Source organism: Amblyraja radiata, chromosome 1, assembly GCF_010909765.2.
Source record: "Amblyraja radiata isolate CabotCenter1 chromosome 1, sAmbRad1.1.pri, whole genome shotgun sequence".
NCBI lineage: Eukaryota > Metazoa > Chordata > Chondrichthyes > Rajiformes > Rajidae > Amblyraja > Amblyraja radiata.
The window spans coordinates 82,094,290-82,109,276 of NC_045956.1; the positions used below are offsets into that span (position 1 = coordinate 82,094,290).

General features: G+C 41.6%; 1 protein-coding gene across 2 annotated transcripts in view; it reads left to right on the plus strand.

Annotated features, from left to right (window-relative positions):
• cpeb2 (cytoplasmic polyadenylation element binding protein 2) overlaps positions 1-14,987 on the plus strand; it is a 109,813-nt gene that overhangs the window by 76,416 nt on the left and 18,410 nt on the right. For both annotated transcript variants that reach the window (XM_033025707.1, XM_033025699.1), the window contains 3 exons: positions 7,410-7,586; positions 7,691-7,780; positions 13,707-13,825. In XM_033025707.1, coding sequence (XP_032881598.1) covers positions 7,410-7,586; positions 7,691-7,780; positions 13,707-13,825 — 386 coding nt within the window. The remainder of the gene's footprint in view (positions 1-7,409; positions 7,587-7,690; positions 7,781-13,706; positions 13,826-14,987) is intronic.

The window sequence follows — 14,987 nt, forward strand, 5'->3', positions numbered from 1 at the left end:
GGGTACCACCTGACCACCAGCAGAAAAGTCTCCAGTTCCCACTTAGGCCTTATATGCTACCTCATCCGATCCAACCAAGATGGAAGCAAAATCATCTTTGATCCCCAGGGCCAACCTAAGAATAAGAAAACAAAACAATTAGACCTTTTATTATAAAAGGAGCAAAAGTCTCATTTTATTACACACATTATTTTGTATTCAGCATTAATGATGGTATACTTCAGATATAGAAGTAATAATAATAATAATAATAATACATTTTATTTTCGGGCGCCTTTCAAAGTCTCAAGGACACCTTACAGAAAATTAACAGAAGAGAAAAAACATATAGTCGGAGTAAAATAAATAATGACATCGCCAATACACAAATTAAAGACAGAAATCGCTCCAAAGACAGAAAAATCAAAAAACACAATGTGAAGAGAGAGCAGCGGCAGCTAAAGCGCGCAAGCGTCCACTCTCCCTTTCGACAGCCATCTTGGACACAGACTAACATATTAACTTACTCACAGGAAAAAATCATCCCCCCACAGTGGTTACCACTGTGGGGGAAGGCACAATGTCCAGTCCCCATCTCCAGTTCACCCAAAGTCAGGCCTATTGAGGCCACCGCTATTACCTCTACGGAGGCCCGATGTTCCTGGCCGTTCTGGCCGGGTGGTGTTGCCCCGGCGTCGGCAGAGTCCTCTCAGCGGCTGGGCCACCTGGAACGGCCGCTTCCTAGCTGGGGACCGCGGCTTCCGAAGCCGACAAGGCCGCGCCGGGTTGGAGCTCCCAGGCTCCCGATGTTAGAGTCGGCGCCGCCCGTTCCGCTCTGCAGACCCGCAGCCCGGAGGTGTTGATCTCGGCGGTCACAGCTCACCGGAGCTCCAGCGCATCGATCCAGCGCGGCGACCCAGGCAAGGCATCGCCCGCTCCACGATAGCGCTCCAGTGCTGTGCCACCACCGAAGCCGAGGTGCTGGGCGGTCCCCACCAGGAAACGGCGCTCCACGCCCGCTGGTAGGCCACGAGGACGGGTTGACAGGGCAGCCCGGAGAAAAAGCTGCCTCAGCGACCAGGTAGGGACCTAGAAGTATAATTACCCCCTTCCCCCCACATTAAAAAGTCAATTTCTCCAACGGATGAAGCACAGGACTTACTAAAAACTTCAAAAAAAGTGATTTAAACGGACGGCTGCTAGTTAGCAGCCGTTCCCCAAGATGGCTCTTCCTCCACAGTAATTTAATGTTGCCTGATAGATCTGTCCCAGAGGTGTGCCAACATTAATGAGTACAGGTGATTGGTTTCAAGTCGATAGATGCATTTTTTTTAAGTGCAGTTTGTTGTCAGGATTTAAAAGCCAAACCAATGGATTTATTGTGGTATTCTACCTTATGAGCATTTTTAATGGTCTGCATGCACCCAATTACTGTTATTTTAGTTGTCATAAAAAGAAACAATTTAAGAATTGACCTCCCAATATAAATTTTTTGAAGAAATTATATAATACAAGGATTCATCACAGCCGTCTAATTTTATAGGAAGTTTGAATTATGCGTTTGAAACCATGCTGTTATGAAGGGTTTCTTTATAAAAGCAGATCCATGTTAATTTTATTTATAGAGAAATGCACTTCCTGTGTTTTGTGCTAACCAGATGGATCAGTAAGCTTGTGTCTTAATAACATTCTTTCTGTAATTTGAGTGAAGCTAAATAAGTTCTATTTGAAGAATGAATTTCCTCTTTCCCCTTGTAAAATATGAATGCTCTAGCAAATATAGTTATGTTTTAGTTCCTATGGAACAAAGGATGAGTGAATGTTTTCCTAGATAAAGCTAATGTGTATTTCTACTATTAAGGGTTGCCAGGAATGTTCAGTTTTATTCTCTAAGGCTAGTAGGCCATTTCATTTAAACATTCATTGCATTCCAAGCTTACCGTGTGTTTTCATTTTTTGATATAATTTAATAATTAGTCCTTGTTTTTATAGCCATTTGACAAGCCACACATCCTAGAATATGACACATTTTATGGAAATGAAAGAAGCACAGTAATTTATAACATTTGTATTGACCCACCCGTGTAAAAAATCTCCCACTTTTTTGTTTTGATCAAGTTATCAAAGGTCTTCTATCTAATATTTGCATAATTAAATGATAACAGATAGAATCATCTTATATTTGTTTTAAAAAAATGAACTGCAGGAAAAATCTGCAGGTCAGCCAGCATCTGTGGAAGGAAATGAGCAGGTGTTGTTTTGGGTTTAGACTCTTCATCCTAATAGAGTATAGTGGTGGTAACTTTTGGAGGGGAACCGGTTGAGCAAGTGCTGGTAAGTGAAATATGGATCAAGTAAGGCAGGTAGATTAGCAGATGTGTCAGATGGGGACAGAAGAGTGGAGAGAGTATCTGGCTGAAAATGGTAAGAGGAAAAGACAAAAGAGTGCAAATGGTGGAACCCCTTCCATACCTGGATCCACCCATCACTTGCCAGCTTATAACTGCCCTCTTCCTCCCAGCTGCTTTCACCAACCACCTCCCTAGACTCCAGCTGAAAAAAGGGTCAACCTAAAAACAGTGTATGTCCACCTCCCTTCATAAATGCTGCCCAACCCACTGAGTTCTTCCAGCAGTTTATTTTTGCATAGATCTCGTTTTTTACTTTATCACTAAAACTTCACTCGTGGAATTTCTAGAGTGAAAAGTGAGTACTTTGTGAAATGTAGTTGGTGAAACTCAACATGTTTACCCAAGAGTGTAATTTCACAGTATAACATATTTAATAAAATGCCACGCCACATTGCTCCGCTCCCATCCTTCTATTTGCATGAGCAAATTTGCAACAAATAGGACCACTATTTAAAGCAATAAATTCTACTGTATCCTGGATTTTACTTGCAAGGCCTCATGTTCTCTTTGGACAATTTCAAGCCATGGTTATGGAGTCCTTTGAATAGGGTGTTTAATAAACACATTCCTCTCCACCAACACGATTAATGCTTCTGTCATTTTGAATTATTGAAAGGTGAATGATAATATCCTTAAGTTTTTTTGTTGCAACCATATCAGACCGTGAGATGGATTCTGCATCAGGCAGTTTCTTCATGTACTGAATAACTTCAGATTTGGGCTCAAAATTGATGTTGGTGAGGTATGGTGAGAGCTATTCGAGGAGACTGTCACACTTGCTCTTGTGTTACTGAGTAGTGCAATTCCAGTGTTCAGTTCATGTCCAGATGGAGATCAATCTGAAACCTCGACAATTCTTTTGCCTCCACAGATTCTGGTTGCCCCGGTAAGTTCTTACAGCAGTTTGGTTTTTGCTCCAGATTCCAGCACCTGCAGTCTCTTGTGTATTTTTGACTGAAATGGTTAATAGCTACACAAAAATAACACACACAGGGAATGTAGAATGTGATTGGTTGGAGATTGTTTTTTCATTTGGGACAAAAGTTATGTACTTGCACTTAAGTGCGCACACATTGCTAATCATCATGTATGAAAATAATATATTTGTGCTTGTTATCTGAAACAACCCCCAGAATTGGACATTACATTATAAATTGAAAAGAGCAATATTCTTCGGTTTCTGCAATGTCATCAGTACAGTTTCTCACGTGTTTTAGTCTGAATGCCTACTTTGTCTTTACTTGCCATTTGTACTTTTAGAAATTAAATTCTAAATCAAAATTGCAGAACTTAAGTACAGGGTGAAAACCTTTGATTTACAAGGCGTTATAAATGACACCAAGTTCAACAGTTCATAAATTGATAGTTCCTTTGCAAATAAAAAATCTAATAAAAGTGATTCATTTTTTAAATCAAATTAAAATGTATTAATATTTTAAGCGTTTATAAAGCGTGCAACACATGATTAACTTCATGTATTACATGCAGATAATATATTGTTATAAGTGTAATGAGTGATGGATAAGAATTTCAGTTTCTGATGGGCCGTTTTGTTAGCTTGCTCTTCTGATTCTGCATCTGTTCTGATCACTTGAGTGCTGATTCTGCATCTGATTCTGTCTGCCAGCCTAACATGCTTAGTTCTTTCCTATCAATTGCATTGATAGTTATTACACATGGCTGAAGAGCATGGATACATAGTTATTATTTGAAAGAAGAATGAACCAAATCAGCAAAAATTTCAAAGTAGAAGGAGAATACTTATTTTAATAAATAAGTATATAAAATCTTACGTTCTCAGAAGTTTTTTTTTCATTTATTACTTTTGGGTATGTGGCATTACTAAAAAAGCCAGCAACGTTTTCCCATCAATAATTACCATTGAGAAGATGGTGGTCAGCCATCACAGTGAGCATTTGCTGAAGATTCTCTCAAAAGCTGTGGTTAGGGAGATCCAGGGTTCAGTCAAAGTGATGATAAAGAACGGTTGATATATTTCCAAGTTATGCTGGTGTGGGGCTTAAAGGAACACCACAGCCTTCAGAATTTCCTTTCTGTATTGGTAGTAGAGGCTGTGCGTTTGAGAGATAAAGTTCAAAGAGTGAAAGTAAATTTGTTGTAAATCGTTGGAGTTCTTTATCCTAAAGGACTGAAGACTCAGCTGCTAAGTATATTTAAGACTGCGATGAAACGTTCTAGATATGTGGTTAGTGAAGAAAAATACTGCTGAAGTAAAAGATCAGTCATGAGCCTACAGCAGAGCAAGCAAATTGCCTATTCTTGCTTCTGTTCATGTTCTGAAGAATAGCCTTTATGAATAATTGCATTCGTATTTTGTAGATTCTGCAGTGTTGAAGAAACTAAATTTTAGGACAGAACAGAATCCTTGTCCTAAATGGTGTCAAGCTAATTGTGTTGAAGTTGCTAATGAATCATGAATTATGAAAGAAAACTGGCAGGGAACATAAAAACTGACTGCAAAAGTTTTTATAGATATGTGAAGAGAAAAAGATTAGTTAAAACTTTACTAATCTACTACTAATTTACTACAGACAGAACAGGTGAATTGATCATGGGGAACAAGGACATGGCAGACCAATTGAATAACTACTTTGATTCTGTCTTCACTAAGGAAGACATAAATAATCTGCCGGAAATAGCAGGGAACCGGGGGTCAAATGAGATGGAGGAACTGAATGAAATCCAGGTTAGTCGGGAAGTGGTGTTAGGTAAATTGAATGGATTAAAGGCCGATAAATCCCCTGGGCCAGATAGGCTGCATCCCAGAGTACTTAAGGAAGTAGCCCCAGAAATAGTGGATGCATTAGTGATCATTTTTCAAAACTCTTTAGATTCTGGAGTAGTTCCTGAGGGTTGGAGGGTAGCTAATGTAACCCCACTTTTTAAAAAGGGAGGGAGAGAGAAAACGGGAATTACAGACCAGTTAGTCTAACATCGGTAGTGGGAAAAATGCTAGAGTCAGTTATTAAAGATGGGATAGCAGCACATTTGGAAAGTGGTGAAATCATTGGACAAAGTCAGCATGGATTTATGAAAGGTAAATCATGTCTGACGAATCTTATAGAATTTTTCGAGGATGTAACTATTCGAGTGGATAAGGGAAAACCAGTGGATGTGTTATATCTGGACTTTCAGAAGGCTTTAGACAAGGTCCCACATAAGAGATTAGTATGCAAACTTAAAGCACACGGTATTGGGGGTTCAGTATTGATGTGGATAGAGAACTGGCTGGCAGACAGGAAGCAAAGAGTAGGAGTAAATGGGTCCTTTTCAGAATGGCAGGCAGTGACTAGTGGGGTACTGCAAGGTTCAGTGCTGGGACCCCAGCTATTTACAATATATATTAATGATTTGGACGAGGGAATTGAATGCAAGATCTCTAAGTTTGCGGATGACACAAAGCTGGGGGGGGGCAGTGTTAGCTGTGAGGAGGATGCTAGGAGGCTGCAAGGTGACTTAGATAGGTTGGGTGAGGGGGCAAATGCAGTATAATGTGGATAAATGTGAGGTATCCACTTTGGTGGCAAAAACAGGAAAGTAGATTATTATCTGAACGGTGGCCGATTAGGAAAAGGGGAGATGCAACGAGACCTGGGTGTCATTGTACACCAGTCATTGAAAGTAGGCATGCAGGTGCAGCAGGCAGAGAAGAAGGCGAATGGTATGTTAGCATTCATAGCAAAAGGATTTGAGTATAGGAGCAGGGAGGTTCTACTGCAGTTGTACAGGGTCTTGGTGAGACCACACCTGGAGTATTGCGTACAGTTTTGGTCTCCTAATCTGAGGAAATACATTCTTACCATAGAGGGAGCACAGAGAAGGTTCACCAGACAGGACTTTCATATGAAGAAAGACTGGATAGACTCGGCTTGTACTCGCTAGAATTTAGAAGATTAAGGGGGGAATTTTATTAGAACTTACAAAATTCTTAAAGGGTTGGACAGGCTAGATGCAGGAAGATTGTTCCCGATGTTGGGGAAGTCCAGAACAAGGGGTCACAGTTTAAGGATAAGGGGGAAGTCTTTTAGGACCGAGATGAGAAAAACATTTTTCACACAGAGAACTGGCAGGGATTCTGACAGGAATTCTCTGCCACAGAAGGTAGTTGAGGCCAGTTCATTGGCTATATTTATGAGGGAGTTAGATGTGACTCTTGTGGCTAATGGGATCAGGAGGTATGGAGAGAAGACAGATACAGGAAACTGAGTTGGATGATCAGCCATGATCATATTGAATGGCAGTGCAAGCTCGAAGGGCCGAATAGCCTACTCCTGCACCTATTTTCTATGTTTCTATGTTTGAAGGTCACGGAATAAACCACACATCTTTTATTGTAAACGTTTTTTAAAGTAACTAGTGCGATATACCACACTTCAGTCTTTTGATGGTGTGATTTAATAGTTATTTGGAATTATAATTCAAGTGTAAAGTAGAAATGTATCCTTGCAAACAAAGTGTTTCAAATGTTCTTTTATCGCAACACAGAAATGGTAAGGTATTTCCTAGTCTTTGTCTCAAAGTGAACAGACTTATCGAAAATGGAAAAGCAATCACTATTATTTTAAATTTAAAGTACCAGAAATCTAAAAAATATAATGCTGGTTTTACAGATCAGGGTACATCTGCAGAGAGAGACTGTGGTGTTATGGGTGATCAAATAAATGCCTTCCATCAATACTTTTATCAATGCATGGTAATATATACTGGTTTACAAAGTTAAGCTGTTATAGGTTTAATTAGGATTGATATTATAAACCATTCGTAGATATTTCTTGGAACCCAACATTCTTCAAAGTTAGTATCAGAATTTCTGTGCATACATCTTTGAAGAGGCTGGGGAAATAAACACTTGAGTAATATGCAAGTCAAACTGTTGTAAACAAGTTCATGTCTTTAGTTTTACATAGGCTTTAAATGTTGTCATCTTTTGCATTGAAAAAAATGTTTCAAGAAGTTGGACCTTTTGAACTCTTTTTCAAATTAGTTTGTTTTTTTCAGGCCGTTCCTCATTGTTCCCCATCGAAGATGGTTTTCTTGATGACGGACATGGTGACCAGACTGTTCCTGGCGTTTTGAATTCTGTTAATTGCTGCTCATCTCACCAGAATGGAGAAAGAATTGAACGATACTCCCGAAAAGTATTTGTTGGTGGCCTTCCACCAGATATTGATGAAGGTAGTGCTGAAATGTGAAATTTTTATGGAGTTCTTTCTTCAATTCAGAACTTTCTTCAATTCTGAACTAGAGATTGTATACATTATCAAATGCTGCTTTTCCAGATGAAATTACAGCCAGTTTTCGCCGTTTTGGACCTTTGGTTGTCGACTGGCCCCATAAAGCTGAAAGCAAATCCTATTTTCCACCAAAAGGTAAGGCAAATATCTAATAATGAATGAGATTTTAGCCTATAGATGAATTCTACATGGTTATTTTGAGACCAGAACAATGTTACCCAGACTTATTTCAGGCTCCTTTTTACATTTTATTTTTCTGTCGGGCCCAAAATCATTGGTATCCTGATTAAGAGGCATTATACGCAAGGCCTAATCTACTAAAGACAAGTTGTGTTTTAGGAATGTGACTAAAATCATGGAGAGGTTTCCAATTGAGTGTTGGGTGAAGTGTTATTGGATAAAGCACAGATACAGAACTAAAATATTTACTGAATGGTTTATTGGTTTGGGAAGAAAACATTCCTGCAACTCGATGCACAAGCCGTGTTGCAAAGGCACTTGCCTCATGGATTTATCGGAGGAATGTTAAATCTAAAAGTAGCCTGATTCAGTTGGCAATCTAGATTATTTTGCATTTTAATCTTTCAGCTGACGCAAATCAACGCACCCATTTTTTTGGCATTCTGATTTGCTCATTGACTCATCAGATTTGCTTTTCCAAACCATCTAAACACAACTTTGCTTTACTTTTACCTCTGCACTAGAACAAGCTGTAATTTTGTGTGTAGCTGATTCTGAAGTTTTTATTGAATGTTTTCTATATTCCTTCTAAATGAAATAGTTACAGCGTAAGGCTGTACTAATTTACAATGGTTGTGAAAGCTGGAAGGACTTTTATTAAGCACTACATTATAATTTACGCTATTGTAGCATTCATTCTACAAATACTGAATCTGCAGTTGCACATCCAATTTGGAGTCAACTCATATTCTGCACATTCCCCTGATCCAATTTTGTTTCATCTCAGTCTAGCATAAACTTTAAATATTTGATTAGATTTTTACATGGCCTCAAAACAATTATCATCGGAGCAATTCTCAAAGTACCATTCATAAATGTATATGTATTGACATCTATATTTTATATATATTTCATCTGGACGAGTTTGCTAATAAGATGCAAGCATAAAAAATATACTGAAATTGATATAACCAACAGAAAAGGCTGGGGAGCCTGCTAGGTAAGCCAATATCAGAGGAATTCAATGTTAAAGTTGCTTAACTTAATCAAAGCTATGAAATCATTATAGCAACAAAGAATTAAGCCAATTGAACCTGCATTGTTGAGATCGCACCAATTCTTGCCCTTTCCCCGTAGCTTTATTTTAATTCTCCAAGTTTCTGTACAGTTCACTTTCAAGTAACAATTGCATCCACTGGCCTTTTGGGTAATAAAATCCAACCTATATTGACTCACTGCATGAAAATGTTTTTGCTCGTTCCATCCCTGGTTTTGGTCTGAAATAAGGCATTCTTTCACTAAGTTAATATTTGTGATTTTTAAACGTAAATATATTAAATGCACACATTTTCATCGGCCAGGCATCAATGATTAACCGAACTGAAGCTTTCTTGATTAGAAATGGAATTCTTATTTTTTTTAAATAATGCTTAAAATCTCATGTGTTTCTGCCAGATCCTCCAATTATCTTCCACACCCCCACGGATTTGGGAATAATTGGTCACTGTAAATTGTCAGCGTGTGGGAGAGAGGTGGAATCTGGAGGGAGGAGGGTTGTTGATGGGAATGCGGGGGAGAACAAAAAAAACCCAGTCAGGATAGGATTAGTTTAAATAGGTACATAATTGTCAGTGTAGATTCAATGTGCCAAAGAGCCTGTTGCTATCTGATTCTTTTTATGTCTCTATTTCTCTTTGAATACCAAGTTAGTCTTTTATCATGATCACACCAGATCTTTGTGACTGCTAAACCTGTCAAGAGTGTTTTATTGTCATATGTCCCTGATAGAACAATGAATTTCTTACTTACAGCAGCACAACACAATATGTAAACTTACTACACTACAAACAATAGTTTAAGAATAAGGGGTAGGCCATGTAAACTCAGACGAGGAAAAACTTGTTCACCCAGAGTTGTGAATTTGTGGAATTCTCTACCTCAGAAGGCAGTGGAGGCCGATTCACTAGATGCATTCAAAAGAGAGTTAGATAGAGCTCTTAGGCTTAGCGGAATCAAGGGATATGGAGAGAAGGCAGGAACGGGGTACTGATTGTGGATGATCAGCCATGATCACAGTGAATGGCGGTGCTGGCTCGAAGGGCGGAATGGCCTACTCCATCTATTTTCTATGTTTCTATAAGTACACTTAAAAAAACACAATACAGGTGCACAACCTTTTATCCGAAAGCCTTGGGACCAGACACTTTTCGTAATTCAGAATTTGTCGGTCTTCGGAATGGAAATTTTTTAGCGTAGATTTTAATGGCTGGCTCAGTGGTAGAGTGCTCGGCTCATATCCGCAAGGTCGCGAGTTTGCGCCTTGATCCTGGCAGTTACTCGATCGCGAGTTTGAGTCTTCAATGTCGTTTTTTCTTGCAGAATAAATGTTTGTATGAAATACAGTGTAGGAGAAGTGTACTGACTGTGTGGGCAGAACTTTGGAAGTGATTGCCCACCAGTCTAAAAAGCCGCTGTGTCTCCCTGTCCCTGGGATAGCAGGGGGCGATCAAACAGCACAATACCCCCCTCCCCCTCCAACTCCAGAGGAATCCGCTCCCCGATGGGCCGCTACCAAAGATCATAGAGGAGCTCCTCTATGATCTTTGGCCGCTACAGCGACAAGTGGCAGTTCGCCCACAGCCCGAGCTGCGCCCCCTCATCCGCCACCCCAAGAACAAGACGTACCTTGCACACCATCAGCTTCTGCCCCTACGTGTTCCTCTGGAGTTGGAGCGGGGCTGGGCTGGAGTTGCTGCTGGCTGTAGGTCTCTGGGATCTCCGTGCTTGCAGTGGGCCTGGGGGTCAGTGGGCGGCGGTGGGAGCTGTGGACCTACGGACCTACCTCCGTGGAGCTAGCCAGCTTCGGAGCGTGGAGAGTTGCGGGGGCGAGCTGCTGCGACCCGACTCCGGTGGATGGTGACTCCGGGAGCTCGCGGGTCTCCGGTGGGAGACTGCTTTGCGGGGCACCGGCAGCGGCGACTTCTCCCGCCCGAATTACGGGGTTGAGAGCAAACATCATAGAGGTTGAGAGTGACCCGGAGGGGGGCCTTACAACGCCCGGCGCGGCTGTAAATTGCCGCGGACTTGCTAGCGCCCGCCGGGGGCTCCAACATCAAGACCGGGGCAGGGCCCTACATCTCCCGGCGTGGCTTTGAGTGGCCGCTCCCCGATGGGCCCCTACGACGCCCCGAGCTGCGCCCCGTCATCCGCAACCCAGGTTCCTCTGTAGTTGGAGTGGGGCTGGGCTGGGCTGCTGTTGGCTGTGGGTGTCTGGGATCTCCGTGCTTGCGGTGGGCCTGGTGGTCGGTGTCTAATTGGTCCTGACACGGTCCTGCGAAATCGCCGACGTGAAGACAGTGCAAAGCCCCCGCGCCGGTGCAATGGGCGGGGAGCTGGAGAGGGGAGGGAAGGGGTCACACACATGGCCGGGAAGCAGAGGGGTGTAGGTGGGGTGATACTGAAGCGAGCGACAATCTGCTGCTGCCTGCCCCGCTGAGTTAAAAAGTTCCCACGCAAGACTCACGAAACACTGTATATCGTGAGTCCACCGTGAGAACTTTTTAACTCAGCGGGCAGGCAGCAGCATATTGTCAATTATTAACCCTCCCGCGCAATATACCCTCATCTTCTCTTTTATGAATGGGGATTTAGTTCCCCTTTCTTCGAGGACCGACTGGAGGTTCCGCTGTCACCTCTGCGGGCCGCCCTCGGTGAACGTTTTCAAGGACCTTTCTTCAAGGACCGAAAAAATGGCCGCTATTCGGAGGTTTTCGTTATTTGGATCTTCGGATAAAAGGTTGTGCACCTGTAATAGTGCAATAATAACAAAAATAATCCCTCCATAACTCCCTGGTCAATTTGTCCCTTCCCACCCAAACCACCCCCTCCCCTGGCACTTTCCCTTGCAACCGCAGGAAATGGTACACATGTTGCTTTACCTCCCCCCTTGACTCCATTCAAGGACCCAAGCAGTCTTTCCAGGTGCGGCAGAGGTTCATCTGCACCTCCACAAACCTCATCTATTGCATCCGCTGCTCTAGGTGTCAACTGCTCTACATCAGTAGAGCGTAGGCTTGGAGATCGCTTTGCCCAACACCTCTGCTCGGTTCGCAATAACCAACTTGATCTCCCGGTGGCTCAGCACTTCAACTCCCCCTCCCATTCTGTATCCGACCTTTCTGTCCTGGGCCTCCTCCATTGCCAGAGTGAGGCCAACTGTAAATTGGAGGAGCAGCACCTCATATTTTGCTTGTGCAGTTTACACCCCAGTGGTATGAACATTGACCTCCAATTTCAGGTAGTTCCTGCTTTCTCCTCCCCTTCCCCGCTCTCCCTCGCCCACTGTCTCCGCCTCTTCTTCCCGCCCCATCCCCCCCCCCCCCCCCCCCCCCCCATCAGTCTGAAGAAGGGTCTCGACCTGAAACGTCGCCTATTTCCTTTGCTCCATAGATGCTGCCTCACCCACTGAGTTTCTCCAGCATTTTTGTCGATGTAGTTCAGAGCTTATTTGAGGTTGTAGTGTTTAATAGCCTAAGGGCTCTAGGGAAGAAGCTGTTCCTGAACCTGGGTGTTTCAGTTTTCAGGCTCCTGTACCTTCTTCCTGTATGCAGGGGTGAAATGAGTGTGTGGCCAGGGTGGTGTGGGTATCTGATGATGGTGGCTGCCTTTTTGAGGCAGCGAATCTGGTAAATCGCTTCGATGGTGGGGAGGTTTTTGCAGTCTTCTTCGCTCCTGGTTCACATTCAAGTTGCTGAACCAGGCCGTGATGCAACCACTCAATATGTTCTCTACTGTACACCTGTAGAAGTTCAAGATAATCCTCTCTGATGTACCGAATCTCCGTAATATTCTCAGGAAGTAGAGGCATTGAAGTGCTTTATTTATAATTGCATCAGTGTGCTGTGTTCATGAAAGATCTTCAGAAATATGCACGCACAGGAACTTGAAGCTTTTGACTCTCTCCACCATCATCCTGTCGATGTAGACAGGTTTATGGGTCCTCATCCTTCCTCTTCCATAGTCCATAATCAGTTCCTTGGTGTTACTGACATTGAGAGCCAGGTTGTTGTGCTGGCACCATTTGGTCAGTTGATCAATCTCACTTCTATACTCTGACTCACCATCTGTAATTCGTCCAAGAACGGTGGTGTCATCGGCGAACTTGAGGATGGAGTATGCACTGTGTCCGGCTACACAGTCATGAGTATAGAGTGAGTAGAGCATGGGACTGAACACACAGCCTTGAGGTGCTACCGTACTGATTATTATTGAGGAGGAAGTGTGTTAGCCAATTCGTACAGACTGTAGTCTGTTCATGAGGAAGTCGAGGATCCAGTTGCAGAGAGATTCACAGAGACCCAGTTCCATGAGCTTGGTAACCAGCTTGTTGCTGTCAATCTAAGGAATATACTTTTTGTTTATTAATGTGTACACCAGACTGAGATGAAGCAGTCATTGTGAGAAATTTGAATCCAGAATTCAGAATTCAAAATGTCACCGCAAAAGAGTTATGCATTATGGCACAGATTAATTTGGTTTCCTGCTGTCCTAGTATTATATGGTGTAGGAGGTAATACAATCTCTTGGCAGTCTATTGTTTCATTTGAGGAATATTTATACTATTATTTGATTATGTCTTACACTGGATCCCAAATGCCAATCGTACATAATGTCATTTAAAAAAAAGACTGATACAACATTTTTATAAAATGGATAACAGAAGTAATGCCAGTGTAGGTACATTTTTTGCTGATGGCTCTTTGAATTGCTGTGTGTTTTAAATATTACTGTACAGCAAACAAATTAACAATTTGTATTTTGAAATATAATTCAAGACACAAAATGACTCTGCTTGCTGATTTAGTTTCCTTTTCTATTACAGGCTATGCATTTCTCCTATTTCAGGAGGAGAGTTCTGTCCAGGCTCTGATTGATGCTTGCATTGAAGAGGATGGCAAACTCTATCTTTGTGTTTCAAGCCCTACCATCAAGGACAAACCAGTAAATTTATAGATATATCTGTAGATACATATTTTAATCTCACTAGATATAGTTCTTGAATTGCAAGAAAGGGAGTAAACCTATAAATAAATGTACTGTACGTTAAGGGATAGGCAAGCAGCTTTCCTTATAATTTAGTGCTTGTGAATGGTCTGGAGTATATTTATTGTAATCTGGTGACATTATCTTCTAGCTAAAGTTTATTAATCCCAAATTGGAATTTTAATATCTGAATAGCATCAAGGTTGTTTGACAACATAAATACATAAATAATTGTCCCACATTGCAATATTGTCAATGAGTCAATCACACAGAACAGAAACAGGCCCCTCAGCCCACTGTGTCTGTGTGGACCCGCACTTGCTCCGTAGCTTTTTTTTAAATGCCTGATCTATCCCAGTGTTTTTCCAGATACTTTATACGTTGGAAGAGTATCTGCCTCCGCCACCTTTTCACGCAGTATATTTTAAGATTAGGGATAAAAACCCTTTCTCAGATCCCTTCTAGCCTTCCCTTCTACTTCCTATTATCAGGGCAATTTTACATCAAATTTGTCCTATTGCCTTGGATCTTCTGAGTTCTATCCTGTTGGACAGTTATCTACGTGGTACCTAGTCAAAGGACTTTCTTCATCAGTACATTTTGTTAATCTCTTCTGAAAAAAAATTAGTCCAAATTTAGCTGGCAGTATCTTTTACTGACAAAACTATGCTGACTATTCCTGATGAATCGATGCCTTTCCAAGTGTAGATTAATCCTGTGTTCAATTTTTTTCCAATAATTTGTTGACAACTGATGATAGACTCACTGGCCTCTGATCTAGCTTATCCCTGCTGCCCTTCTTAATTAACTATATCACATTTGCAGTCCTCAGTCTCTTGGCCAGAAAAGATTTTAAATTTATTTCGGGACCCCATCAATCTCATTCCTTGCCTTCCACAGTAACCTGGGGATTTATCCTCCTTTATTCCTGCGAAGACATCAAATATATCCTCTTTTTTAATGTTAAAATGCTCTAGAATACCCTTGTTTCCTTTCTGTAACTAATATATTTCTCCTTGGTGAATACAGTTACCTGCAATACAGGGACTGAATAACCCCCTGACAGTACCTGCACATTATTCTTTGTAAATTAGTACTAATATCAAATTATTAATCCCAG